Source organism: Amblyomma mixtum, chromosome 3, assembly GCF_055824585.1.
Source record: "Amblyomma mixtum isolate Tamu chromosome 3, ASM5582458v1, whole genome shotgun sequence".
Lineage (NCBI taxonomy): Eukaryota > Metazoa > Arthropoda > Arachnida > Ixodida > Ixodidae > Amblyomma > Amblyomma mixtum.
Window position 1 is genome coordinate 203,190,143 of NC_143014.1, and position 27,998 is coordinate 203,218,140.

Below are 27,998 nucleotides of genomic sequence, written 5' to 3' on the forward strand. Positions count from 1 at the left end.
GCACTGACATCACATAGTGCACGGGCCTCTAGAACATCGCCTCCATCGAAATTCGACCGTCGCGGCCGGGATCGAACCCGCGTCTTTAGCGCCATAACCACTGAGCCACCGTGGCTGCCATAGATGGGTAAACCATAGGAGGCTTTGGGATCCGGTGCATTAACATCCGAGCCCGAATAGAACAAAAGTAATTGAAAACCTGACCGTTTCAGGGTACAAAAGTAGTCATAAAGAAGTCGGTGTGCGCTAAGTAGAGGTAGGAAGAGGTGGCGAAATCAGTAAAATAAAACCAGAGAATATGTGCTTAGTCACTAAGACTGAGAGCGGAGTGAAGGTGAACTGTTGCAACCTTGCGAAATTTTAAGGTTTGTGGCCAGGCCTCGTGTTGGCTAGCATGGTGACAACCACCGCTGCTCCTGTGCGAAAGGGCGGCCTTTAAATATTTTTTCTGTCTATAGGCGAGCCGTGGTATAGCGCTGCTCCTTCACCGGGCCTTACGCATCAGCGATGAGCGCCTCCTCTGGTGGTGCTGGTGGAGCCTACAACCCAGGCTATGCCCCAGGATATCCCCCTGGCTACCCTCCAACCAGCTCGTCTAGTTACCAATCGGACGCCTCGAGACCGATGGGCTTTGTGGATCCTGACGAGCCGCCGCGGCGCATGCCTACACCACAGCCCAGTTTTCCGGAGTCCTCCACACCCGCCGCAGGTGCGTAGAGGCTGCTGCGTGTACTTACGGAAGAGCATCGTTTCACTTGTGAACTTGCATTAGTCTCCCTTACATGCGAACATAAGCTTGTTCACTGGTACTGCGCTTGTTAAGTGCAATGCCCCCCCCCCCCCTCCTTTCCCAAGAAAAAAAAAAGAAAAAAGATGGACTGAAAAAACTCATACCTTCAGGTTAAGGCGCGTGATCGGTGGTGTAGCTGTTTTGCGAAGTCATTAATGCAGTGATAACGCCACGCTAGACTATCACTGCCACTACACTGAACTGCCATTGATCAAGCACAAATAACTGCAGTAGCCTATGAATAAGTGAGCGGATTCGTGGCTGAGGGGCAGAATACTTTGAATCACGGTTCGGCTTAGTGCTTCCGTTGCAGTTCGAGGTTGCCCGAAATTGCGTTCATCGGAGAGAGCCGCAGTGTTGTACTTTTGTATGCTATCAGTGTCTACGTTTTAGTCCGACAGCACTATTGGCCTCATAGCCTGGAAAATGCGGTTGTGTGGTGAAGCCTCTGAAGTTAGTCACGTGATGCGAGAAATGGCGGGAAATGAACCGAGGCTTTGAATGAGGGTGACCTTGGCCAACCTGGAGAAGTAACAAATATTGCCGCGACTGGGTTTCGAACCCGCGTCTGCGCGAACAGATCAGCCTCGCTGCCACTGCACGAGAGCACTATGCTCTTGTCGCAGCCAATCACGCCTGGTGTTAAACCAACAAAATCTCGCGCTGGGCATTGCGCGTCGTGTCTCCATGAGGATCCGCCTGTGCGCAAGTCATGTAAGGAAAGGAAGCGCGCTTTCGGAATGGCGCTTTCAGGTAGGTGGGGTTGGTTGTCACCTGAAAAAACCTGCTTTAGCACAATACTTCCTGATTAGCAATGCTAAACCCCCAGCAATTTTTTTTTGCTCCGGGCCTTCCAACGATGGTGCATTCCTACAGTGATGGGAATAGGGCATGTGGACGCGATGTCGACTACGACGACGCGAAACAGGGTAAACTAGGTTAGTACACCTAGCGCTGGAAAAAGAAAGGCCCGGATGCAATGGTTTCCCTTAAAGACAGTCGACTCGTTACGAGCGAGATCTTAGTTAAGATAGCTAGGTATTGGTAACGATTACGCAAACTATTCGTAAGTGCTATTTGCTTAGGTAAAGCTGTTCACAGCGCTTATGTTCTCCAGATGCGTTATTAAAGCAAGATGAGTGCCCCATGTACAAAAATAGCACCTTGGTTGGTTATCTATTTGGGACTGAACAGCGCAAAACGAAAGGAGGTAGACAGGAGAGATTCGACAAGGAGACAAACGCAGGAGACAATTAAGCGCTAGACGGGAGACAAGACAGAAGACAGCGCTTGTCTTCTCACTATGTCCCTTCGTTTTGCACTGTTCACTTCCAAATATACAAAAAGTGTGTTCGGACAGTTGATAAAGATTAAAAAGTAAAGTGTCCCAGCCCGTGCCATGTCCCCATTTACAGAGAAAACGTGTCAGTCGTGGGCGTGTTTATTATTATCCTTTCCTGTCGCTAAGCCTTGATGCACGCAGCAAGAAGCTGGAAGAATTTCATTAAATTATATATTAAATTTTGGAGTGTAACATCCTGAAGCGACACATGTGCTTTGAGGGACGGCGTAGAGGAGGGCTGTGGGTAAATTTAGAACACTAGGCGTTCTTTAGCGTACTCTGACAGCGCATAGCACAGGGGTGTCTTTTGTATTTCGCATCCATCTAAATAAGGCCGCTGCGGCCGGGATAGACCCGGCAAATTTGGGATCTGTAGCGGAATGCCTAAGCCACTGAGTCAGCAATAGAGCGAAAGAATTTTAATATTTTTCTCTATGTCTGGCCTAGCCAAACCGAGACCTGCGCTTGACTGTTCACCCTGGTTCGTTTTACCTCCGACTGTTATTCTGCAAAAAAAAAAAAAAAAAAAAAAATACGAGGACGTGAGTGGGACAGGCCACAGCGCTTTGTCTTTTAACGCTTAAAAGTTTTTCTTTGGTATGAGTAACCAACTAACCAAAGAAACAGCCTTGCTATTTGGATTTCGATTATGTCCAGATGCGCTAGTAAAGCAAGCGTCCACCGGAACTGAGGCTTATTCACATTTATTAAGATTTCATGCACTTATTTCCAGCCGACAGTAAGGAAAAAAGTAAAAGAAAGAAATATCCCATAAAGAAGGCCATTCGCCCGGGATGTTAGGACAGTGGAATGGTTCATCCGTAGCCCGCAGTAACCCAACGTAGAGATTCGGCTTGCTGTTTGCAGCAGCTTTGTATCCGAAAGTGGGAGCTCTGTCTTGCTTGTGCATCAAATATTTGCATTCTCGGGCAATATATAAACTCTGCTTTGAGAACACGTCGGGCTGCTATAGTAAGGAATGCAGTAAACGCTGTTAGGAAACAAAAGTAGCAAGTGAAAGGAGGTAAATTATTATCGCGATAGCGGCAGGTCGGGCGTTCGTAGGGAAAGCCATGCGCGTTGACACACTAATTCAGGATTGGTCGAGAGGGTTGCGACGTTATACCCTTAATTCGCTTTGGATTGATAAGGAGTAAAACTCAATTTAAATTGTGTCCAAGAGGTCATAGCATGGCTGAAATGTCATTAGACGTACAGGGGTGCAAAGCAAATCAATTACGCTGAAAAGAAATTTGGGGTAATTAGTTGAGAATCGAACTCATGACCCTTGGGTTTAGAGTCATACACTCTACCCCTGGCCACTGAGGCACGTTCGTTCGACACGGTTAAAGGGAGACCATATGTGTTTTGTGGTTTATCACGTGGTCTGGTATGCCAACTGATGTATGCTAGTGAGTGTGTGTAATTAGAGACGGACTGATTAACAAAAAAAGTTGCAAATAACCATTAACGCTGCCGCATCATACCCTTAAGGCAGAGCTTAAGTGTCCCCTTAATTTTTATTTGCTCTAATTCTCTCTTTTTGTATTCAGCAGACAAGGCAAAGGAAAAGAGGGGCTTGTTATGATATACATGACGGAAGCCAACGGTCACCGAAAATAAGGAGCATAGGGGATGTTTTTTTGAATTATTAATTCTGTTGTTCATCAAAGGGAGGTCAATTAGGTAATAATTTTTTAAAATAATTGATTAAAAAGCAGAAGAAAAAACAACTACTCGACGCCAGTGGGATCCGAAACTACGACCCCGGAATTTCGCGTCCGATCCTCTACGGACTGAGTTACGGCGACGGCTGTCCATTCTTCTGCTTTCGGGGGTATTTACGAGTAGTGTAACCGAACCTTGAGAGTGTATACACCTGCGCCATCCTTGTCCTTAGCGGCGGACGTGGTACGTTCTCTTTTATCGCGAGTGCCACGTAGGAACGTGATCGAACGGTGAGGGCGCACATGTGCGCTTTGTGCATTCGCTTGACCACGCAGTTTGTGTCGCATTATTTTTACGCATTGCATGCATACAGAAACCTTCCCGTCTGCCGCCACGTAAATGGTTCCTGGGTCTTTGTCAAGCCACATACGTGGCTTTTATCCCAGGAATCCATCCAGTGAATACTGGAAAATAAATCTTATTCTTAACCTTAAAATAGGTTAACCTCGTTTCCCTCCAGGGTACCCACCACCAGCACCGGAACCAGTTTCACCTGCGACTTTTTACCCTCCTGCTCAGCCCAGCCGACCTCCGCCTGGGCGTACTCCATCAGAATCCTCTGTGTCTCCCGTACCTGGGGCTTACTACCCTCCCTCCCAGTCTAGCGGCCCCCCGCCGGGGCGTACTCCATCGGTCACTTCTTTGTCTCCCGTACCTGGGGACAACTACCCTCCCTCTCAGTCTAGCGGCCCCCCGCCGGGGCGTACTCCATCGGTCACTTCATTGTCTCCCGTACCTGGGGCCAACTACCCTCCCTCTCAGTCTAGCGGCCCCCCGCCGTGGCGTACTCCATCGACAACTTCTTTGTCTCTCGTACCTGGGGGCTCCTTGCAAGCAGGACCTGTTCCAACTATACCGGCGCTGATGTCATCAGCGGGGTACCCCAGGGGCACTTACCCACGTTACAACCCTCCTCCCATCAGCGCGCAGTCTATTTACGGGTCATTAAATGGATACAGTACTAACGGCTACTCTAGGTATGCAGGCCCCGTGAGCGGCATGCCCTACCCACCGACTACGCCCAGCAGACCTTTTATAACGGACGGACCGTCATACAGGCCAAGCTGTTACGCTCCAGGAAAGGTGAGCCGGCTGTGTGGTGGTAAATCTGCAACAGCGGAAAGAATCTCAATTCCCCATGATTTCTGGATTTGAAATAATCGTCCTGTCTGATAACAAATTGGCGATTCCATTGGAATTAATGTAGAACAGGCACTGGTTAATTTCCACATTGATCGAATCACAGTACGATGCGAATAGCGATGCGGGAGGAGTGTTCACCCGGATGAATGCAGTTAATGCTGCTTAATACGGACAACGATAATAGCTATGAAGTCGCACGTGATGGACGACAAAAACGGACTCGTTTTTGGCCGTTCTTTTCGTTCGTCTCGCCCTCAGCGCTGTTTCTGTTCAAGTTTTGCGCAAAATGTTTTTACTTTTTAAATTGAAATCTTGAAGCAGTCAGTTCTCGAAATGCAGGCGCACGTGTAAGAAGAAAATTTCGGTTGTAACTATTTGTTTTCATTGGCGCTTTCTCAGCATGCTGCAGCAAAATTTATGTAGGTTAAGACACACTGCCGCGTGAGTGAAATGTGCAGCCCTTTGATTAGCGTGAATGAATGTCCGCAGGGAATTATGTTGCGCATGGTGCATTTGGCTTCAGGGCTGCGCACTGTCTGACGTCCCAGCAGGACTAGTTTTTTGTCGGGGCGCGAAACGAAGTAGAGCAAAGCGATGGAATGTGAGCAAAGTGCAGGCCCACTTTTTAATGCGCCTATTTTTTTTAGTGGTTTCAAGTGTTGTGTCCACTTGCTATTTGTTCTGCTTGTGTCTTGCGGTTCTGCTTGCGGTTTGTCAATAACGTTCGGAATCATAGGAAGTGGGGCGGTAGCCAGAGCGTGTTCTATGCGAAAGAAGCCAACTTCCTTTGAGGACAGGCTGGGACAGCACAGACAGGCACTGCTGTTACCGCTTTTTGCGTGTTGTGATTGTTTGAGAGGAAAAGTAGTTGAGTAGTCACTTTGGACAGAAGATATGTTGCCCGGGATGGAGCCGAACTCAATGCTTCCGCATATTGCGCGTGGTGTTCTACCAACTGAGGTTAGGCGATGAATGCCTCCCTTTCTGCTTTATAAGGTACTTTACGTTCACTTAACCGTAGCCTAATCCCACGATGGTTCACCAGCGTCACGCTAGTACCCCATTAGAAATGCAAGCAGTTGTAGTGGCCAAGTATGCATAATATAGTAAGACACGCGTCATTTGTTTTGTGGTGAGTGACGAGAACCTACCCACAAGAGAAGAGGGCGATTCGCTGAAAGGGGCATTCTGTACAATGCACTGTGCTTCTTTTCATCGGTGCGGCTCCATCTACCGTAACTCAGGTGCAAGAGGGTGCTTCATTCAGCATCCTCTTCCTTCTATGTAAAATCCGCGAAATATGCTGCTTTCTCAGCATTGTTTTCCGGAGTGCGCAAGAATGCCTTTGATTTCTACCGGCTACTTTAAATGCTCAGCATTTACGAGACAGCTCTTGGGCTTTCCCAATGGATTCCCGTTAGGGTCTCTACAGAGATGCCCATATAGGTCATATAACTTACCGCTGCTCTTGTGTACACGCTTCCTCCCGTGGTAAGTGCGGTTCTGCCAGCGTATCTCACGGTTAATGTTTTCTGAGGCACGCATATATATAAGAACCTGCTGCGAATGTCTGCAGGTAATGTGGTTAGTTTCATGTGAGAATGAATCAGTAAGCTGCTCAAGGGCACAGCGACACTAAAGCGATCATTGGAGTGCAGGACTAGAACTATGTGATGGCGGCTATTTGAGTTTGCCTTATTTCAAACGAGAACGAGGCTACTTGAATTTTCTATGCGTCCGCAGTGTGGGCTTAGCGTTCCGCAAGGCAGGACTGGCATTGAATACATTTGTGTCCTTTAATGGACGTTCAACACTTCCCCTTTATGGGCTGCCCCCAAAGACCTTAAATATGGCGAGCATTAACTACTTCTTTGAAAGGTACTTAAGAAATGGAGTTTTTTTTTTTCGTTCAGTGCAAGAGCTAAAATGTTATTATGTTGCTGTATGTGCAGGGAACCCTCAAGACATGCGTGACCTTCAATGTCCACCAGGATGTTGAGGCGCTGAAAAAAGCCATGAGAGGATGGAGTAAGTGCAGAGACCAGCGCTTAACAGAAGAAGTGCCGTTGGTTGTAACACGCCACATGTGCTTCGCTTTTTTTTTTATAATTGCATTGTTGCTACGTTATCGGTGCATTATCATGCTTATCGTAGATAGATTTTTGTACACCGCATGGCAAAGCTTTCGTGGTACTGTGTGATTTTCAGTGCAGACTTTTAGCGTAGCGTTAACGTACACCGCTGTCGTTACCGTCACTATCCGACGCTAGCTAGTGCACAAGCACGCATGAGCCGTTTCTGCAGGCTTGGTGACGACAGCTGTAGCGCGGCGGAGGAAAGCTAAAACGTTCTCAGCGTGCTCGCGGTGAAAATGTGTACCTGGCGCATATTAGCCAGGGGTATCAGTTGCGGCATATGGACGTGTTTTGCTGAACCTTCTGTTTGTAAGCGGGAGCGTGCTGTCACAAGTAAGCCACCTTTTTCTGCCTTAAAATACGACTATCACGCTTAGCCCGTTCATCGTATCGTCCTACCGTTATTCGAGTAAAGTTAAAAAATGCGTGGTAAAACAACCATTACAATATTGTTGGCAGTCATCTTACTTAAGTAAGAGCATTGCATTTGTCAATGTATCCTTTGTTGAACTTCCGGACAAATAAAAATGATAAGATACAACTTCATCAGTAATGTGGAGCGTTCGAACAAGCAAGTAGTCTGTAGCTTCTGGAGATCTAGTACGACTGCAAGAAAAGTAAAAAAAATTCCCCTAGGTCGCCGCACTAGTATTTATGTGCGCAGGGCACCTTATGAAGCGCTTGATACTTGCGGGTCGCTGCGACGGCATCATCACGCGATTGGCACTGGGAGAGCTGTCAGCACACATCAGTATGCTCCGTGTTGTCCGCTTCCATCTGTTCTAGCGTGTTGCTAAAGCGCTGCCTCATTAGACAGGGCAAGTTCAGGAAATGTGGAGTTTAACGTCTCGAAGCGACACATGGCCTATGAGGAACTTCGAAGTGGAGGGTTCCGGATTGTCTTGGACCATTTTGGGTTCTTCAAAGCTTGCTGACATCGCACAGCACACGGGCGTTTTTGTATTTCGCTTCCATCGAAATATGGTTGCCGCGGGTATCGAACCCGCGACCTTGGAATCAGTGGTCGAACGCCAGAGCCACAGAGCCACGGCTGCGGGTGGAGAATGTAAGCTGTCAGGGACAGCAGAAGACTCAAAAACAACCTATCTGTTTACATAATTATTTTATCACTTTGGCGGACAGATGCAAAGCTCGACAAGAACACTACAGAAGGGAAAATTCGCATAATAGAAGTGCTTAAAAACGCTTCTAGTTGTGCAAGATGACTATGTATAACTACATCATGCGTTGCTTACGCTCCAGTTAAGACTTGAGTTTCCTTGCAGTGCTTGCGACAGTCTACGTGGCACACACTGAATGATATGCACATTTACGTTGACTGGACGACAGCGTGCAATGCGTTCAAGAGACCAGGATATAACTCAAGAACGACGTGGAAGGTTCCCCTGAAAGGGCGCTCTCCAGCCAATGGCGTCCCCTGGTTAATCGATTGTGCTGTGGCTAATCCCCTTTAATCCCCCCCCCCCCCCCTCTACTTCTCCCGCTCGTGGTGTCCCGCAAGAAGGTCCAAGGGGATTAACCACGACGTCATTGGTTGAAGCTCTCCTTTAAGGGGAATTTTCCGCTACGTTCTTGAGTTTTATCCGACTATATATAGTGTAGTTTAAAACAACACAAAGCCCGTAGGTTTCGATGCTACCACCGTGACAGTGACACCGAACCATTGCTGGCATGGCTATTTCGAAATCAATGCCGCGTTTTCTTCAATATCCTGCGCTTGTTTTTCTTCGGCTTTTATTTTTATGATCTGAATTCGTTTATTACATTTACAAATACAGCGTGTTCGAGGCAGCAACAGAATACTGTCGCGCAGGAAAATAGACAGAGGAGGATTTTGTGGTCCCTGGCTGTGAACGTGAACTGCCCCTCCAATTTCCGTTTTGTTTGGTGGTAATCATCATACACAATCATTAACCCCTTACAGTGATAGGATTAACGCCTTTAAATACTCATTTTTTCCACGCACCATTGAGGAGTGGAACAGGTGTCCGCCAGATCTCTTAACCAGAGCTGATTCTTTTGACTCTATGTTTTCTTCACAGCATTTAATTTGAGAGCCATTTATTTCTACGTTTACTTTTTGTATTTTGCATCTGAGCCTTGTATTTATTGCTGTATTTTGTGTTACAACTTGTATTTAACATTTTTCAATTTTGCTAAACCTGTTCTTTTTTGCATATATTATGTATTCGCCCCTCCTGCTTGGGCCTACTGTAGGCCTGCAGTATGTTCTAAATAAATAAATAAATAAATAAACTAGAGGAAAAAGAGGCTGGAAAGAGGAAAAAAGAAAGGTAACGCATATATGTGTTTCAGTGAATGATTGGCCTTCCTAATAATGCCACCAACAGAGATCAAGAGTCGTATTTTGTAACAAATGTGTTCCTCATTCAGTTTTCGCCTTTTTTCTATTGTCTAGTTCCGTCTTCGATGCCACTCTTTCGTTACACATGAGGCAACTTCTAGACAGGTAAAAGGATGAACAGAGGAAAGATTTGCTTCAAAGTACGTTCGCGCAATTATTGTGAGAACCCACTTATGATCTGGATAAAGAAAGGTTTCAATAAAATAAACTTCAATCCACGTATTATCTGTTAGGGGAATTTTCTCTTTAATCGGAGCTAAAAACAGTTTTTCCCTGAGAGCGAATGCTTAATGCGAAGTCATTTGTTGTAGAGTGGCGTGAGTCTCGCAGAAATGTTTCCGGCTTTTTTCCTCAATTTGGAATTATAAGGTCAGCGATATATTATACAGTCCTAGGAGGGAAAACCGGCAGGTGAATCATTCTACTGTCCCTGTCGTCGCATGGTTTCATACGCAGTCTGGTGTGCTATCCTGCGTCGAATTGAAAATGTTCGCTGCACACCTTCAATTTCTTCTGGCACTTTTCCAATAGGTTTCCCAGCTATCTTTAGGCAAAAATTTGAAATATACCAGGGCGAGATAGGTGTAGGCAACTTAAAACATGTTGCTGACCAATGCACGTAGTTACTTTCGCGGCATCATCAAACGCGACTAATTTCACCGATTCCGCGTTTGAGAGCGCTGCGGTCGCGGTGCGCAAGCCCATGGTGGTCACATGACATTTTTTTCATCTTTGGCGCGCATTTTGACAGCTTATCTACAGCACACATAAACAAACAGTGATGAATTAGACGTTTTTTGGCACGCTGTACATTTTGCCAGCGCAATTTTCGCCAGAAGCGCAATAGAAGGAAGTTTAATTTTGCCAAAATTTGTAGGTATTGAATTAAACAGAGCACGAACATACTCTGAGTAACGAAATACAATGGTCAACAACGTGGTTGAAGATGAATCCATTTATCTTGCCTCTGTATATTTTTAATCTTTGGATAAAGATAGCTGGGACACCTGGTGTAATAAGCAAGTCACAGCTTTTCGCATGCGCTGGTGATTCGTGAGCGTTAGATTTTTTTGTTACTGAATATACGCGTAAAATATGCTTAAACTTTACATAGAACTCTATTCTTATTCTTGCGGCACTAGCACTCGCCACCAAGTCGATGATTATCGGCCCTTCTTTCCCCTGTGGTGCTTTTTCCGTATTTCGGAGGTCTTCCAAGAAGTTTTGCGTTTTCTGTTAAAAAATAAACGTTGATCATATGTGTAAATGTGGGTTCCATGTCTTCTATTTCAAGAGCGAGCACTATTTAGGGGTTCTCACCGCATAAGTTTTTCAAGTGAGGGGCCCCATGATGGCACACTCACCAGAACCGTCGTTAAACAGGAAACTATTTATAATAAGGGAGTAACTACTCATTGACACCCACCCGAGCGCAGTGATACGGCTACAAAGGAAAGCTATACAGCTTTCTCAGAAACTTCGTAGTTAAAGAAAAATTCGACCTGGTTCGGGGACGACTATATTTATTTATAAAATTAGTCTTTGATAAACTTAAATTATATTTATTTATAAACTATATTTAGTTTAGGCCAGTTGGTTGCAACCGAAATATCGTGCACTTGTATTTAAGTGCACCTTCAAGAACAACTGTAGTTCGAAATTAACTCGCGGTTCCTTCCTGCTAGGCGTGCCTCACGACCCTCAGTACGTCTTCGGCACTTCAGAGCCAATCAATGAAGCCGCATATTCAAAGTTCCTATAGCATTCGTCCCTCATTGGTCTTTCATGAATTATGCTCTAAATGTGTATTGAAATAGAACGTCATAAAATTGTGGTAGCCCTTGTTACAAACACTGAGATCACTAAACCCTCGTGACTAGGCTATTTGATCTTACAGGCTAAACCTCACGAAGTTGAAATGTTCTGGCGCTTCTATACTTTCACTAACTAGAACCGGACGTGGTTAGGTGATGGCGCACTTTTTTTTTCTTGCCTTTGTTACGTCACCTTTTTTTTTACTCGGACAAGCAAGCTAAAATGAAGGTAACTACTTCATAAAAAGTGAACAAACTGGAGTTTTAGACTTTCCAAATGGGAGCGTTAACTATTCTGGTCCCGTTTCTTTGAACGATTTCTATGCTAACTGCCGGCGAAGCGCCTACCCCCACGTCTCCCATTTGTGCGTTAGGAACTATCCATCCGGCAAGTAGAACGTGTTTGTTTGTTTACTATTGCCGCGTTCAAGTTTCAATGACGCACGCGCAAATCTTAATGTCGCACAGCTTTATTAACTGGGATGTTTTGGCAGGACGTCCGGGCTGAATGATTAGCAACGTGACGCACGTGATAAATTTACAGCTACTGACAGTGTGTGCTGTTTAGCTACGTAAACAAGTGGCAGATCAATTGATTGACTGGATTATTTTTTTTTATTCCAGCTACAGACCACGCAACGATCATTGACATCTTATGTGCAAGGTCGGAACCGCAGCGGCAGGAGATCGTTGCAGCATACAAGCAGTCGTTTGGACGTGTAAGTTTTCCATTCAAGTTTCTGCTCGCTTGATACAGTGGATCTGGAAAGGGGGAATGGAAAGAGAGAATAAAAGAAACCGGGGATGGCCCTTGTGTGACCATCGCAGGACTTGGTGGATGACGCGAAGTCCGCCCTGCGCGGTAACCTCGAGGACATCATAGTGGGGCTGCTGTACCCGTTGCACGAGTACCTTGCTCGCGAGCTGCGCAAGGCCATCGCCGGCCTGGGCACCGACGAGGAGTGCCTCATCGAGATCCTTTGCACTCACAGCAACAACGACATCAGGCTCATCAAGGAGCACTACCAGAGAAGTGAGCTGCCCTGCACTAAACGCAGCGTGGACTTTGCGGGTGCTTTGCTGGTGCCTTGGTTTCTCCTTTCGCTCAAGTTCGGAGTCACTGTCAGGGCAATTTGATCCTACCAGTCATGAAACTCCTCACAGAGCCCGTGAACGCCCACACTCGAAGGTTAGCAGGCTGGCACGCGCCCCGTAGCATTCACAGGAAAATACGCATAGAATGGAGAAAAAAAAAAAGTTACGAGTCGTCACCAAGACAGTTTGCTCAGCCCATATTTTTCGCCACCATTTATTAACCTCATAAGGCTGGCCACGTGTCATGGCCGAGCTTTGAGTCGGAGTTTCGTAACTGGCAGGATTAAATCAGAACTTTGACCCGACGCACCGCGGCCATGGGACGGGCCCCAGGTAACGCGCAGCTCGCGCTGTTTTTTTTGTTCTTACGCTCGTTGTGCCGTATGTTCGTGGAAATATTTGGATGTGTTTGGCAGATTGCGTTCTCGACTGGCTGCGTTGCAAGCGCAGTTTCCGAGTGAGTTGCGCACGTTTGGAAAGCTGAAGACAAATGGTAGCACATTCATATCTTTTCTTTTTTTATACTTATCACGTGGTATTCCTCAGCGAAGTGCGAAAAAGATTGCCAGCTAAGCAAAAATGCAAGCATCACCTAATGCTTAGTGTGAGAATGGAATTAAATTTGCCTTTACTACCACGCGATGCTGCTCAGCATCTCAGCATGTTTAGGCTGCTGCTGAGTTCTTTTTTTCTATTCACATATGAAAAAACGCTCGCATACAGTATGACGTATGAAATTTATTTTTATATTTGCAGTATTCAAGAAAGACTTGGAGAAGGACATCATTGGCGACACATCTGGCGATTTTCGACACCTTCTTGTCTCCATGTGTAATGTAAGAGAACGCAGATTTATAAGCAACCAACTTGCGTGTTGGGCCGTTATGGTCCAATAATAATAACAAAAAAAAAGAACGTTTCTACTTCCTCGGAGCGGCGAGGCGTCCACCACCATCGGCTTTTGAGAACCGCTGATCGTTTTCCCGCTTTCTCTCTCGCGTTTGTGCTGCAGGCCCAGCGTGACGAGGGCACCCCTCTGGATCCAGTGCGGGCGCGCAACGACGCCGCTGTGAGCTCCATAATTCTCCTCTGAAAAGAAGCACCAGTGGCGAGCTGGAGCACTTTCGGTTGGGAATGCGCTGGTCCATGTCCCGAACCTCTGAATCGCTGAACTATAACTCGAGCTACGACAGGGGTGGAAAGCGCAATTAGAGATCCTGCTTAGGTCCTTTCTTTTCTTCGCTGACAGTGCTTACCGGCAAAACGAGGCCTTAGGAAATCTGTGCGCAATCCCTAAGCCAGAGTTTCTCATAGTAACACTCCTGAAAGCTTGTTTGTTGACATTAACACCGTTAAGAACCTGCCCTCTCCCAAATCGAAGCCTTCGAGGATTATTGTTTTGTAGTTAATCCTTTGCGGTAGTTGAACTGCCATTAGTCTAACGCGTTTTAGGTGAAACGCCTAAGATGGAGCGTTGTTTCATGTTTTGACACTTGGAAACACTTGGAAGATTTGAGAAAGCTGTATAACTTTCTTTTGTACCACGCTCAGGTCTTCTTAAAAGCTCTCATGTTTGAATTGCGTGTTGGAGCTACGCGGAAGTAAACAATTTGATGCTTTTATGCGACGCGAGTACTGCAATGCAATTTGTGTCCTCGATACGCCTGAAGTTTTTTTAGATTTTCCCCTTTGCTTTCCCTGTACTTCTCTTCAGTCGTCTTGAGTACGTGTGCGGAATTTCAAGGCGATTTACGCATTTTTCAGAGTATTTTTTACGTACCGGGCCTGTTAAATTGTTAAACAAATCCGAACGAGCACCATTTGAGACCTCCAAATTACTAAAATTGATGTTCATGGCATCACAAAAGATTAGTCACAAAATACTCGCGCATGACGCACTCGACGGATCCCACAAAGCCTACTGTTCCTTCTGCTACGGAAAATGTTCACCTCCCAGAAAAAAACAACAAAAAAACATGAACGAACGCTAGGGAACGAGGAACGTGAAAAAGGTGGCCATGCAGCCGTCGCGACAAATTTTGGTGCGACAGAGCTGCAGTATGTGTTTGCCTAAAAGCCTGAGAATACTGATAGTTCTAGAATACAGACAAGAGTGTGAAAAGAGAAGTGTGCACTGCTGATTGTGACGGGAAGAGGAGCTTTTTAAGCAGGAGTTGGCGTAAAGGAGCACACGATAGTAGAGGTCCTCAGGAAGTTCATAGAGCAAGCATAAAATATTACTTCCCATACATGCCATGCAAGCTGCGGTGCAGTCGTGCACCCGATGTCTGGAAAGTATGATGAATATAAAAGACCTATGAACTGAATGAAAACCTTTGTGTTATGTTGCAGGGGCCAGTAAAGAAGTGCTATCGAAGAACCCTTCAATCTTTATTCGCTTTAAGGGGATTATACAGGTAAAAAGGTGTGGGGATATTTACGGCGCACCCTGAACATGCGTATAAATATTATTTTGGTTTGTAACCCTCATCTCTAAGGTTTGGCTACCAAAATTCAATCCTTTGCCCGCGCACATCTTCTTTCTGCGCCCATGGAAATGAAAATTCAACTGATAAACATATAAAGTAATCAGATACGGGAAAGAACTCAGAGCAGAATATATTTAGCTAAGGTGAACGGCCAGGATATGTGGACAAAGCAGCACTGCGTGCGCCGTAAGATGCCGCCTAGCTCAAACGTGGAGAAAGAGTTCACCCTGTTTCTGCGCCCTAGACTGTAGCTTTGCCTTCTTCCCGCGACTGCGTGCAGCAGCTGCAAAAAGCGGGAGTGCTGCGCTGGGGCACGGACGTGTCGGCGTTCAACCGCATCATTGCCACTCAGAGCTATGAGCAGCTGCGGCTCGTTTTCCGCGAATACAACGCACTCACTAACCACACTGTAATGGAGGCCATCAAGAGCGAGATGAGCGGGGACATCAAGAACGGATTCCTTGCCATCGGTGCGTACTGCTCACCTGCACGTTCGCCAAATTGTACCTGTCAAATTGAGAAAAGGAATTTCGCTTTCACCCTGGGTGGCTTGAATCGTTCCATGGAAGGCGTAATGAAAGAACTGGAGTCCACGAACGCCTGCTTTCACTTCGGATGTGCACTGGCGTACTGGCTTACAGCGCACTTATCCTCAACTCGTGCCATTTGCTACGCTATGCTTCAGTGCAGAACAATCTTACAGCCGGCGTCTCTGAAAGAACCGTAGTAATGCAAGATAATGGGGAAAAAAAGCGCGTCACAGGAGTTTTATAGTGGCCGCCCAGAACCTAAATGTCCGGCCGTCCTCAACTGGGGCGCTTAGAGGCGGGTATGCGCCTCCTCCAAGCTTGAAATCACACATCATACAGCGCTTCGGTGCCAAACACTGGCATCAGATGTTTAGTTTTCTGACCACGCATGGCGTGGTGATCCGTAGTATTCTATATATTGGGCCATGAACGGGCCTGTATTCTCCTTATTGGGCTTTGACTACCATAGGGGGGTTACAGGGCTCCGCGGGGCAAACGCTTTCGGAATCCCGCGCGTGTTTGCATCACGAGCAATGCCACCAGAGGGCCAGGCGATTCGCGACTGGCATCTAGCTGCCATTTGAATTGTCGGAAAATGGCCCGAGCTGGCGGGCTTTCTTGCTTATCTTCATCTGCTCCAAGTCCACGAACTTCGCGCTGATATTGCTAGAACCTTAGGATATACCGGGTGTCCCAGCTAAATGTAACCAAACTTTTAAAAAAGGCGAAGTGTCCTAGTCCAGTGAAACCAACTGAGAGTTGTTAATAGTCGCGTGACCTAGTCTTGAGTATTTTTTTCGCTCTTCAAAGGTCATTAATTAGTTAAGTTTAATTAGCTAACTTTTTAATTATTGACTTCAGGAAGAAAGTGTCAATGAAAAACTTTTAGATCGCCTCGAAAAACCGCTAGTAGTGCTGTTTCCGTGAAGTTACGATTTACGTAGGTTCATTTATTGGCATTAAAAGAAAGTTTTCACGTGACCAGCTGCTCACTCACTTCTCCTCCCCAATGTGCACCCAAAGTCTCATTGAGGAGAGGACTTCAGAAATAACGGATTTTATTCTTTAAGGTGCGTCTTGGGACGTTGAAGTGGCACAGTTGAAATGTGGAAGCTTTTTCTTATTGTGCGGGTTATGGTGAAAGGCGAGTAAAAAAAAAACTACTTTACGTAAATATTACTTTGCTGCAGATGTCTCAGTAAGCTGTTTCTCTAAGTGATCGACAACTTTTCCATTGACACTTTGTTCCTAAAGTCAATAATTAAAAAGTTAGTTAATTAAGCTTGACTAATTAGTCAACCTTGAAGAACGAAAAAAATACTGCAGACTAGGTCACGCGACTCTAAACAACCCTCATTTGGTTTCAGACGGCTAGGACATCCCGTGTTTTTTAAAAGCTTGGTTACATTTAGCTGGGACACCTGGCATATTGAGCTGCCTCAGCTCAGTTATAGGTGTCGTGCTTGTGTATGCTGTCTGCCCTGCTAGAGATGTCCACACCTCCCTACAGCGCTCAAGCTACAGCTGCCGTTGGTCACTGGGTTCGGATAGCTCGTCGCTGTGCGTGCCTGCACTGAGTGCGCTACGTCACTATTTCGCATCCCAGTTGCCGATTTTTGCTGTGAGACTTGGCCGTCGCCGGGGGCCACCTGTCCTTTTTGAGCGACGGGCGGGAGTAGCGGCGCGCCATGCATGTCACGTGTATCGTGCACGACGCAGCATGCAGTGAGCATTAGTGCATTCGCCCGCCGTTACAGACAGCACCTCCAGTAGCGAACGGAGCGCATTGCAACCGCGCCTTCTAGCTTGACACAAGGCTTAACACTCTGCACGTTCAACGATAAGCAAATAGAGGAGGCTATGGAGAAGCTATCTCGAACCGGGAGACCAACGGCAGGTGTCGCTGATGCACTGCAAGGCATGCCACTCGAGCTCCCCAGGCAGGTTTCTGGACGTGTATATTTTCCAATGCATTTCATGAGCCTTACGAACTTTCCAGTGAACCAATGTTTAAATGGTAGCGACACTTAACTGGTAGGAATGAGTGGTCCTGTATTGATACTGCTTGCGGTCCCGGAAAATTAACTCCAAGAGGAATTCGTACAAGCCAGGAATCGCTTTACGCATGCGTAGGTTGATTTTCACGCTGAATTCGGTTTGCCGCTTGCACGTCTTGTAGTTGACTGTCGCTATAGCAAAGAGCTGTATCTGCCTTTTTGATAAATGCAAGGATAATTGCGAGAGCCGGCGACGGTGATTCAAAGGCGAGGCCTTGTTTATGGCACGGCAAAAAATTCGCCTGAGCTGGCACACATGTTTTCTTTGTCAGTGAAGAGAACTAATCGATGGTCTTGAACATTCGCAGCGGTCCACGGGAGTCGAGAGTTGAGCTACGTGGTTGCATGATTCTCTTTGCGGTATCAGAACGAATGAGCAGATGAGCTTGCTTGCGGCGGACTTGATTCAAATCTTGATGGACGTTGACTTAAAAATACCACTTGCGTTATGCTCCCGATGTGTACTGGCTGCACATACATTCAAGCAAAGCGCACGGCACGTTTGCTTGCAGGTATTACACGGTGGCGTGATTAAGTCAGTCTCTTTTTTTATTTGCAGTGAAGTGTCTACAGCCCTCCCTTTTATTTTGCGGAAACGCTGTACTACGCCATGAAGGTGAGTTGGTACAACTTTCTATAGGAGCAGTTAAGGCTGAGTAGTTGAAATAAGAGTAGCATGATGAATATTCGTTTTCTGGCATCACCTGCGCTCGGGCGAAGCCTCACTGTAGTTTCGCTTCAGATTTGGCTAAAGCATGGACAAATAAGCTTAGCCTTCCTCTCCTTTGTGCCAGGCACCCAACAGCTGTCAGCTAGGAATCATAAGTGTGTTGCCTCCACTCATAAAGCTGCCACTTCCCACACGGGAAACTAGATTCGTGGCGTGCATCGAATTATGACACTAGAGTTGTTCATCTAACGTAGATGAAGCTAAGAGTTGTTTCTGTCGGTCGCGGAATGAGTCAGTTAATCTGGTCAAGAGCGAACGAGTATGAGTTTCTGGTTTACAGACGGACTCAGAACTGTGCGATTACGGTCCTGCCTTCCTTCGTTAAAAGTGGCTACGACACAGAACATAATGCACTTGTTCCTTGTAAAATAAAGCCATTCTCGCAAAGGCACATCATGTTTCTTTTGAAATTCTTATTTGTATTTTCACCGGACGTGCCAGTGTGTCAAAAAGGCGATGCCGAAAGACACTATCATGTGGATAATTTTCTCCCGGGACGAGCTCTCGATGGTGTACAGGTCCAACGCCGTTAAGTAGCATTAGAGAGAGCATCCGACGCAGGACTCCCCTTATTGCTCTATCGCAGGGACTCGGCACCAACGACAGGGTGCTCAAGCGAGTCGTGGTGTCCCGCTGCGAGAAGGACCTGGAGCTGATTAAACAGGAGTACCTCGACAAGTACAAGGTGTCCCTCGCCAGCGCCATTCAGGTACGCGACGCAGACCGTTGTGGGCTGGGCGATTTTGAGGACAGTAGAGATCAGTAAAAAGAATGGGGAGTAAGTAACCTGAAATGATGTATTTTCAGCCATATGATCGCTTGGAAATTTCTAAAGAAAGGAATATTTAAGTTGAGCTTAAGCTTAGTCTTTGCAGCGATCGGACGTAGGAATAGAGCATCCTGCTCACTTGCCAGGGGTCCGGGGTTCGAACCCTCGTGCCTGCCTCATTTCTCCACTAAAAAAAAAAAATAAGGCTGATAAAATTCACCGACAACGCCTGGGGGGCTGTCTGTTCCCGGCGAATAGATCTGAGGACTAGTGAGGTTGTGCTGGTTAAGGTTAACCGCGCTACAGTACGGTACAAAGTGAACAAAAAACAGCAGTTGGTAACAATGGGTCATGGTCTGTGGCGTCCTGTATTACTCTGCTTACCGATCACAACAGTAAAATATTTCAGCTTTTCATTTCTTGTGTATATATATCATAGTCGAAAACAAGCCAGAGGCATCGAAATATTGCCTTTATAATTTCGTCTTCGCGTAAGAAGAAAAAGCTTGAACACCACACTATCTTCTTGGCATGGAGGAATATTTTTGGCGGCCCGGAATGTGGGCGGTGCTTCGCTGCATTCTTAAAGGCCCCCTGCCCACCCCATCGTCCCGAACACTCTCTACCTCACTTTGAGCGAGCCTCCTCTCCTTCCATTCCCTCCTCGAAATTTTTCTCTCCCGCTCCTCGTCGAGTAGGCTCGGCAAGGCAAAATCACCCCTTCCTTCTCCGGTGTAAGCCGGAGGCGTGGTGTCTGTGGAGTGCGTCACAGGGCGACGTCATGGCCCCGCCTTCAATAGAATTCTTTTCTTGGTTTTTGCATTTTCTCCGCACACTGAACGATCGAGAGGCGCGATCGGCTCGACCACCTAGACTTGTTAGCGAGCGCATCCTTTCATACATCTGTTTGTCATTCCCAGTTAACGAGCCACCTTTTCATTTTCTTTTAGGCCTCCCCACCGTTTCACGAGCGGAGGGGCGGAAGTCGGTTGTGTTCGAAACACACGGCGAAGCGCGGACCCGGCAACCGCCCGTTTGCTTTTCTCCATGCGTGTTTGTGTTCTGTGTGTTTGTGTCTTTTCTCCGCTCCAAAGCATATGTCATTCTTTGGAGTCAAGGCGTACGCAAGATGCACGAAAGATAAGCGGTGTGTGTGCGGAGCGGCCAAGTGGGCGAGCGAGGGAAAGGCTCTGCTGCACTACTAATTAAAACCTTGTTTTGGGGGGCTCGCATAGAAGAAAAGAAACTGATGGTTTGGTTTGGTTTATGGGGTTTAACGTCCCAAAGCGACTAAGGCTATGAGAGACGCCGTAGTGAAGGGCTCCGGAAATTTCGACCACCTGGGGTTCTTTAACGTGCACTGACATCGCACAGTACACGGGCCTCTAGAATTTCTCCTCCAAAGAAATTCTAGCCGCCGCGGCCGGGATCGAACCCGCGTCTTTTGGGTCAGCAGCCGAGCACCATAGCCGCTGAGCCACCGCGGCGGCTAAAAGAAACTGAGAAGGGAGCGCGCACGCAGAGCGTCTCGTGACGTGATCACGGCGGGGGGGGGGGGGGGGGGGGGAGGGGGGGGGGAGGGGGGGCGAACCAACTCCCTCCGTTTTACTATTTTTTTACTTTTTATGGCTAGGGTTCAAGGCTGTCGCCGCACGCTCCCTCCGCAGTTTTTTTTTTGTTCCTTCATGCGGGTTTGTAGGCATGAGCCAGAACAGAAGGCGCTGCGGAAAGCCTTGTGCAGACGACGCGACGCCAAGGCTACGCCCAACCTTCTCCCGTCAGTCAGAACGATGCACCAATGGAGTGCCTTTAGCGAAAGTAGCCCCCCTTGACGTCAGCGGGGTGCAGAGTAGTGGGCCGGGCCCGTTTTTGAAGGAAGGAAAGAACGAACGGGCTTTGATTTGAATTTTCGCAGCTTTTCGGGGCGCGCATGGCTCTAGTATTTTGCAGAGGTTATCTTCGATGCCTCATCTATGCAGTGGGCTTGTTTTTCAAAAATGTGCGGACCCTGGGCAGTGGCCCTTTAAGCTGTATCCGACCGTCTGAGGGAACAATGGGAAACACGCTCTCTCACTAGGACAGCGGTCGGTCATCCTGGTGCAGTACTTGACCAGCACCTCCTGTGTGAATACACTACTTGTACTATCGGGGACAAAAGTTTGCGGGACGCGAGTTCTAGGAAACATGTTTATTGTAGTTCCACTTCTATCGGGGACAAAAGTTTGCGGGACGCGAGTTCTTGGAAAAATGTTTATTGTAGTTCCACTTCGCAACCCAGTCGTCTGATAATGTATCAAGGTATTAAAGGCCTAAATGCTCCTTCCTCCGGTAACAATATCAGGCGGTTGGGTGGCGTGGTGGAGCTACAATAAACGTTTTTCCAAGAACCTGCGTCCCGCAAACTTTTGTCCCCGATAATACCTCGGCCCTCACCTATGCTATAGCGATAGGGTGCTACGAATCACTCTATACGGACAGGCTGCCATTGAAAACTGCACTGGAAGCTTCTAACGAAAGGACCTTACCGAGTGAGGCTAGCCTAACTTTGCTGTTCGAGGAGCTTTTGTGTATCGAATGAGATGCCATAGGGCTTAGCGTGGTTACGAGAACAGATCAGGCATATACATCGTTAAAGGGTATTCTGTTATCGCGGTTTGCCGAGAAAACGAGAGGTAGGTGTTGTGTTCTTGATCATTAAGGATATAGCTTGCCACATCGACAAATTCTTGAGCTTAAATGAGATGATGGTAGTTTATGATTGTTTATGGTGCGCTGACATAGTAACGATGACGAAATAGCTGAAAGATTCCGTGTAGACGTCAAATCGGCAATAAATTGAAAACATAGCACAATGAAGAAAGCCTCTGCAGAGCAGGTGGTGGTAAAAAAACAGTATAGACTGCACGAATGGCAGAGTGGAACGGAGAGTTGAATTTGCAGAGATAAATTTAATCAAATCAATTCATTTTAGACGTACTACCAGCCTTCACAGACAGTTTTAGGCAGGAATAGGATGTACATGATAAAAATAAAATATTCAGATTATGAATAACTTATTTCGCAAAGGCGTGGGCAGAAAATGGACACGGAGGAGCCTGAATAAGGGGACTAAAAATGAAACAGACTTCGTATGGTGTGCTAATCCCGGCATCATGCATGTTGTGGTGCTAAACAAGGTCATGTGTAGCGACCTTCAGATAAGGTCTAGAATTAGCCTAGATTTCAGAAGGGAACGAGAAAAACTAGTGGGGAGGAAGTGCATAAGTGAGTTAGTAGTAAGAAGGAAAAATAGAAGACATCACACGAGAACAGGTATTCCGGTTTTACAGAAGACGATTTAAGCGGGCGTAGATGGATTGACAGTCTTACCAATATAACCAGAGTGCGCTTAGAAGTAGGGGGCAGGGTAACTAGGCAGGATACTGGCAAGCTCTACCCCTTGACGATGGATCTAATTGAGAAACCCCAGACCATAAAAGTCTCGGAACCCTTATATAAGACAGAGCTAGCAGAACTAGTTAATCGGTGAGTTATATGAGGAAGTATAAGAAAAGTATTGAACTATCTCTAAAGTACAGAGGTAGCCTCATGACAAAACAAAAAGGAAATTAGGCATGAACCAAAGACATATGTTCGCACTAAGAGACTATCGCAATGCGTTCAGAAGTTTGGATGAGTAGAGTAACAAATAATTTTTATACGAATCTGTGCAGTAGCCAAAGTAATCATCGCAGTAATGACAGAAGTAGTGATGCCGGGTAAACTGATGTTCTGGAATAACGAAAGAGAAAGTGGGGGAAGCCCCGCAAGCAATGACAAGAGAAAAAGCTGAAGACCGGATTAAGTAACTTCAAATCTATTGAAGAACGCTGGAGACGTTGCTCTACGGAAAACTTTGCACCCTTTATACTCCATACCTCAGGACCGCGAGCATACCGGAAGCACGGAAAAATGCTAACATAGTTAGCCAGAAGAAAGATGATGTCATAGAGTTAAAAAATTATGAAGCGATTATCTTACAAGGACGTGACAAGGTAATCGCTAGTAGAATTAAAACAACCTTAAACTTCAGTCAACCAAAGGACCAGGCTTGCGTTCGGAAAGCGCACTCAACAACAAACAGACTATAGAAATGCCCAGAATGTGACCAGTGACATTCGTAAGTAACAAGAAAGCATTTAATTTAATCTAAACATCAGCAGTCATGCAGACAGTGCATAACCAGGGTGTAGAAGACACATGTAAAGGTGCTGGGACATACCAACAGGGACTGCACAGCGTCCATAATTCTCAAGAGTTAAAATACCGATCAGGAAAGGTGCCAAGCAAGGTGACACATTATCTCCGCTGGAATTTTCCGCGAGTTTACAAGTGGTGTTTACAAAGCTGGATTGCTAAAAGTTGGAGGCGGAAGTTAATGGCAAACACCTTCAGTTAAGTTTTTCTCGTAAGACTCGGCAGTCCGGATTAGGCTGGTCAGATGCTCGTCGAAGGAGACGAGCAACGATGGCACGTTAGCCAATGATCGTATGCGGTTAAGTACGAAGAGCACTTCGCGTCTTCGTACGCTCTTCCGGCGACACGTTGCCGGTTGGGGCAGTAGTTCCAGCTTCTTGACACACAAAACTTGTTTACTGAAGACGGCACCGAAATACAAGTACTTAGAGAAAAAGGCGGTTTAACAAAAAGGCTGTTTAAAAGAAGGGCTGTATAAAAGCGGCCTAGACTGATGCTTGGCGCGCTCCCTCTTCGCTCTTTGTTTGCAGAGGGTTTTAATCCCTTCGATAATTGGGCGGAGCTTTATTAAATCTGCTCTCGCCCAATTTCGACCAGTACCGCTGCAATGGCACTGTACATACAAGTGGGCGGAGCCCAGTGCTCGCCAGAGCCCGACTCGGCAGACGGCGCACTTTTCCTTGAACATGCACCCTGGCGAGGCGCCAGCAAAGCCGAACTCCATCGCTTAGCTCGACAATCGGGGGGTTTCAGAAGTCGCCGACCTTATTGACCCCCCCCCCCCCCCCCCTACTCTACCAATTGAGAGCTTATCTCTTTTCAATGTAAAACGGTCGTCGGCCCTTTGCGACCCTGACAAGGCTGTTCGCGGTCTTGCTCCCAGTTTCGCGCGGCCTTGGACAGCGTCCGAAGCGCGCGACGCGCTGTCATCATCTTTAACCCCTCCAGACTTGCAATGGACGCGGCAGTTACCGGCGAAAGGGGGGAAAGGAGCTACTGGACCCGTAGACTTCTAACTTAACACCTTTGATTTGCTGATTTGTAACGCCTTATTTGCTGGCGACACTGCCGTACTAATAGTAACTCAGGGGAGGAATTGCAGTGCATGATGAAGGCCTAAGCAGCAAAAGTATAACGATGGGAAAATTAATATGAATAAAACTAAAGCATTACTCAGCAGTCTGGGAAAGGACCAACAGCTTCGGATAGATGAGGCATTGATGTTTGTAAGAGGCTAAGTCTATCTAAGGCAAGTAGGGGCCGCAGATCCGCAACAAGAGAGTGAAGTTGCCAGGAGACTAAGACATTTGGATGGCATTCCTTAGGCGGGCACCCTCAGGTCATAAAGAGCAGCTCCCCAGTATCCTTCGAGAGGATTGCGTATAATAGTTGTATCTTGCCAGTACTCAAATACGGGGCAGAAATTTTTAGGCTAATTAAAATGGCTTTAAATTAAATTGAGACAACGCAGCGATCCATGGAAAGCAAAATGGCAAATGTAACTCTAAAAATCCAATTAAACGGTTTTGAAGGTAGCTATAAAATGCACGCATTATGTTGAGCCAAGGCCACTCAGCCCTCAGGCCGCATATAAGTCTTCAAAAGCGATCCGATAAATTACAAATGATAAAAAAAATTCCCACGCCTCGCGGCGCCATCCGGTGCCAGTCTCTCCGCACGAGTCCTGCCATGCGAAGTCATGCGGCTGGTGTGACGTCAGTCGTGATAGGCGTTCACTGGCTTCTAAAAACCGCAACGACGTTCGCAGACGAAGCAGGCAAGAGAGACATGGGAAACAAACCTCAATTTATGGTACCCAAGCTGAAATCAAGATGAAATGGACTGGAGTAGTTGGACATGTAGTGCGGAGGAAGGGTAGCCGGTGGTCTTTTAAGGCAATCGAGTGGGTTTCAAAGTAAGGTGAACTTAGCAGAGGGTGGCAGAGGTAGGCAGGTGGTATTAGGGAGTTTGCGGGGATAAGGAGGCCATAACTGGCGGAGGACAGAGTTGAATGGGAGAAAGAGTTAAGTAGGAAAGGCCTTTTACCTGCTTTAGACGTGACTGTCCTGATGACGATTAAATTTTACTTTGAGCTCAACTTCTGTTCAGTGGCCGAAACAGGGTGGAGACGTTGACTTAAAAAGATGCCATTTTGCGCTTCTACCATATTTCTGCATGTAAAAACTTTGCTCCGTGTATGACGAGCGTTCTTGACTCCACGTCGGATACGGCGGTCGGCTGAAGGCGTTTTACAATCCCCTCCCCCCTTGAGATTGCACAGATTATGCGCGGAGGTATTTCAGCCGCTTAAGTGAGCTCGCGGTCGTATACGAACATCACACTGCCAGACACTGAACACCTCACACGATGGAGAAGCGAGGGAAAGAAGGGGAGCTTCCTAAAAGGCTATACCGGAGGGCTATGGAAAGAGTATTGAATGAAAAAAAAATGCGTTTATCGCGCATGCTTTGGGAGGATAGCCATGACGGTACAGTGTGGATGATCGCGCAACTACTAGTCAAGAGACGTTGATTTGCAGTGAATTTTTGATGAACGCCTCTGATTAACAAGATGCGTTGTTGACCGAATTGGAGCATTTCGATTTCAACGAGAATAGCTGCGCTGTTTACCACAAGACAGAGAGGAAGGGAATGGCGTTAAATTTACAAGTTTTCCCAGCCCCATCCTCTCCATCCCGTGATCGTCTGAATAGCGCAAACTTTCTCGTTGAAATATCTGATTACTTATTACTAAATAAGAATGCTACGGCAGCTGTAAGCACAGCCTGCGAATAGTGCACCTGGTTCTAGTACTGTTCATATGTAGCCTGAGTGATACTACGTTTTACGGGCGCTATGTGTGGTCCGCTCGCGACGCCGCGATTTTTAGCACGGATATTTGTAACTTCGTACGCGCACTGTTGTCGGTCCATCCACTTGCCTTTCCTCTCCGGCGCAAAACGGCGTTTCTCTGTCGCAGTCGGACACGTCGGGCAACTACAGGAAGGCCTTGCTCGCCATCGTACAAGGGAACTGAGCTTCAGGCTACTCGACGGCCAGCTGCTGAGCTTACTGCCCGGACGAAGCCTGCCCACAGGAGCACCGCCGAGGCACTTGGAAGGGAGCTGCTCGAAGTTTGAGTGAATCAGCGAAGCGTCTTCCCGGTGGCCTACAGCAATAAACTTGGGCCTGGCCATTTTTTTTTTACTCCCGGCCGTTCAAGAAAACCATGCAAGATTTATTACTTCCCGCTTTCCGCATGCGTACTTCGAACGTTGTTCAGTACCATGTTCTTTTAAAGTTGCTGTGTGATGTAATTTGGCGTTGTCCTGAGGTGTAATCGCGTTGGGCATAAACAGCCATGTTCTGCCCACATAGCGAACTTACAGCAATTGTTGTGGAAGCGATAGCGTCTGTAACTCTACGCGACGACTACAGGTGTATCCTTTTGTGAACAACTGCAACGTGCTCTCTCACACTCATACATTCGCTCAAACGTGCCCACTTGCCAGAAGTCAACTGCGACGGTGACTGTCTACGGCCTACTAATTGTATATTTTTGAGGAGCGAGGCAAGTCCTAACGAACCAGCGCGGCTGCTTTTTTCGCTGTGCACGTTTGCATAACGGAGACCGTCACGAAGAAGTAGCAACACTTGTGAGGATTTCTGGATGCCATTTAAGTAGCTTTCCGTAACTACGCCGATATGCCCCCGTTACGTCACATTACGCGCAAGTGCTCGCGAAAGAATGTTCTTTTTCTTGCTACTGGGTTGTCGTAAATTCAGACCTTGGTCTTCCTCTGCTGCCCCTCGGAAATAGACGCAAAACAGGGGAAGAAACCAGAGTTGTCAATGTGTGGTGGCCGGAGAGAAAGCAGGTTTCGCTTTCCGGATGGCTATTTTAAGAGGCAAGCTTTCGTCGAATGTGAAAGGCTGTGTTGCGTAAAACGAGAAAGCCGATTATAGTCGAAGAGCGGCACTCTGCTGCTTGAATGCATTTTCTCAAGTCGCGAGGTGCTGTCCGAACAGCTGCGCGCTCGAGTGCCGCTGTGGAAACCGCACAGCGTCGCCCGCTCGGCGACCAATATAAAAACTGTGCTCTAGTCGAAAGTGAAATGGCGGACGCTGCCTCTAACAGGTGAAAGAGCAAGGGTGGTAGAAACTTCATCGGAATTTCGCAGTGAACTCGTTCGAATGGCCAATCGCCAAAGCAAGAAATGAGAGCTGAAAGGGGGCATCACTTTCTACAGGGATCGCTTGATGTAATTTACGGTAAAGCATCACGACTTTCTGTCTTCAATGCATCTTCTGTTGTAAACATGTCGGAGGAACAGGACAATCCATGAGCATGAGGTTCAATGGGCGCCATGCTGACGCAGCAAGTGATCTCCGAAACTCTGTTTCAGAACACTTAATCAGCTTGGCTATAACTTTGGTGCACTGTAACTATTCATTCCCACTCAGGCTTCAAGTCAGCCAGAGATATAACATACAGGCAAGCATTCCCAATGCAGAAATTTAAAGCATACAACCATCAGGGATAAACGTTTCTACGACAGACGGGGCCAGTGATATTTGTCGCGAATTCGGCGGAGATGGCGAATAAACCCGAAACGGCTGCTGTTGGCTCGTCGTGCGAAGCCTGTAGAATTTCTTCACAGATGTTCGTAGGGGCGACAAGAAGGCAGGCGGTTTTGTTAGGTGCGAAGTTTTTCTTACCGAGGACGCCATTCTGATGAAAAAAGGAGGCTAATC

The 27,998-nt window shown here is 47.0% G+C and overlaps 1 protein-coding gene across 1 annotated transcript; it reads left to right on the forward strand.

Moving 5' to 3' along the window:
* Window positions 1-507: 507 nt before the first annotated feature.
* Window positions 508-26,280, forward strand: LOC149353337 (annexin-B12-like). The gene is made up of 13 exons (XM_089575804.1): window positions 508-709; window positions 3,131-3,139; window positions 4,414-4,683; window positions 4,735-4,943; window positions 6,956-7,031; window positions 11,963-12,057; window positions 12,167-12,371; window positions 13,190-13,269; window positions 13,446-13,502; window positions 15,203-15,396; window positions 18,074-18,125; window positions 18,826-18,948; window positions 26,224-26,280. The coding sequence occupies exons 1-13, from the start codon at window positions 508-510 to the stop codon at window positions 26,278-26,280; spliced, it is 1,629 nt and encodes a 542-aa protein (XP_089431930.1).
* Window positions 26,281-27,998: the final 1,718 nt, after the last annotated feature.

Excerpts from the sequence above, each read along its gene's own strand:
- LOC149353337 (XM_089575804.1), top strand. The coding sequence starts at position 508 with ATGAGCGCCTCCTCTGGTGGTGCTGGTGGAGCCTACAACCCAGGCTAT. Across the intron at positions 4,944-6,955 it reads GCTGTTACGCTCCAGGAAAG|GGAACCCTCAAGACATGCGT; the intron begins GTGAGCCGGCTG and ends CTGTATGTGCAG. Across the intron at positions 13,503-15,202 it reads GGGCGCGCAACGACGCCGCT|CAGCTGCAAAAAGCGGGAGT; the intron begins GTGAGCTCCATA and ends GACTGCGTGCAG.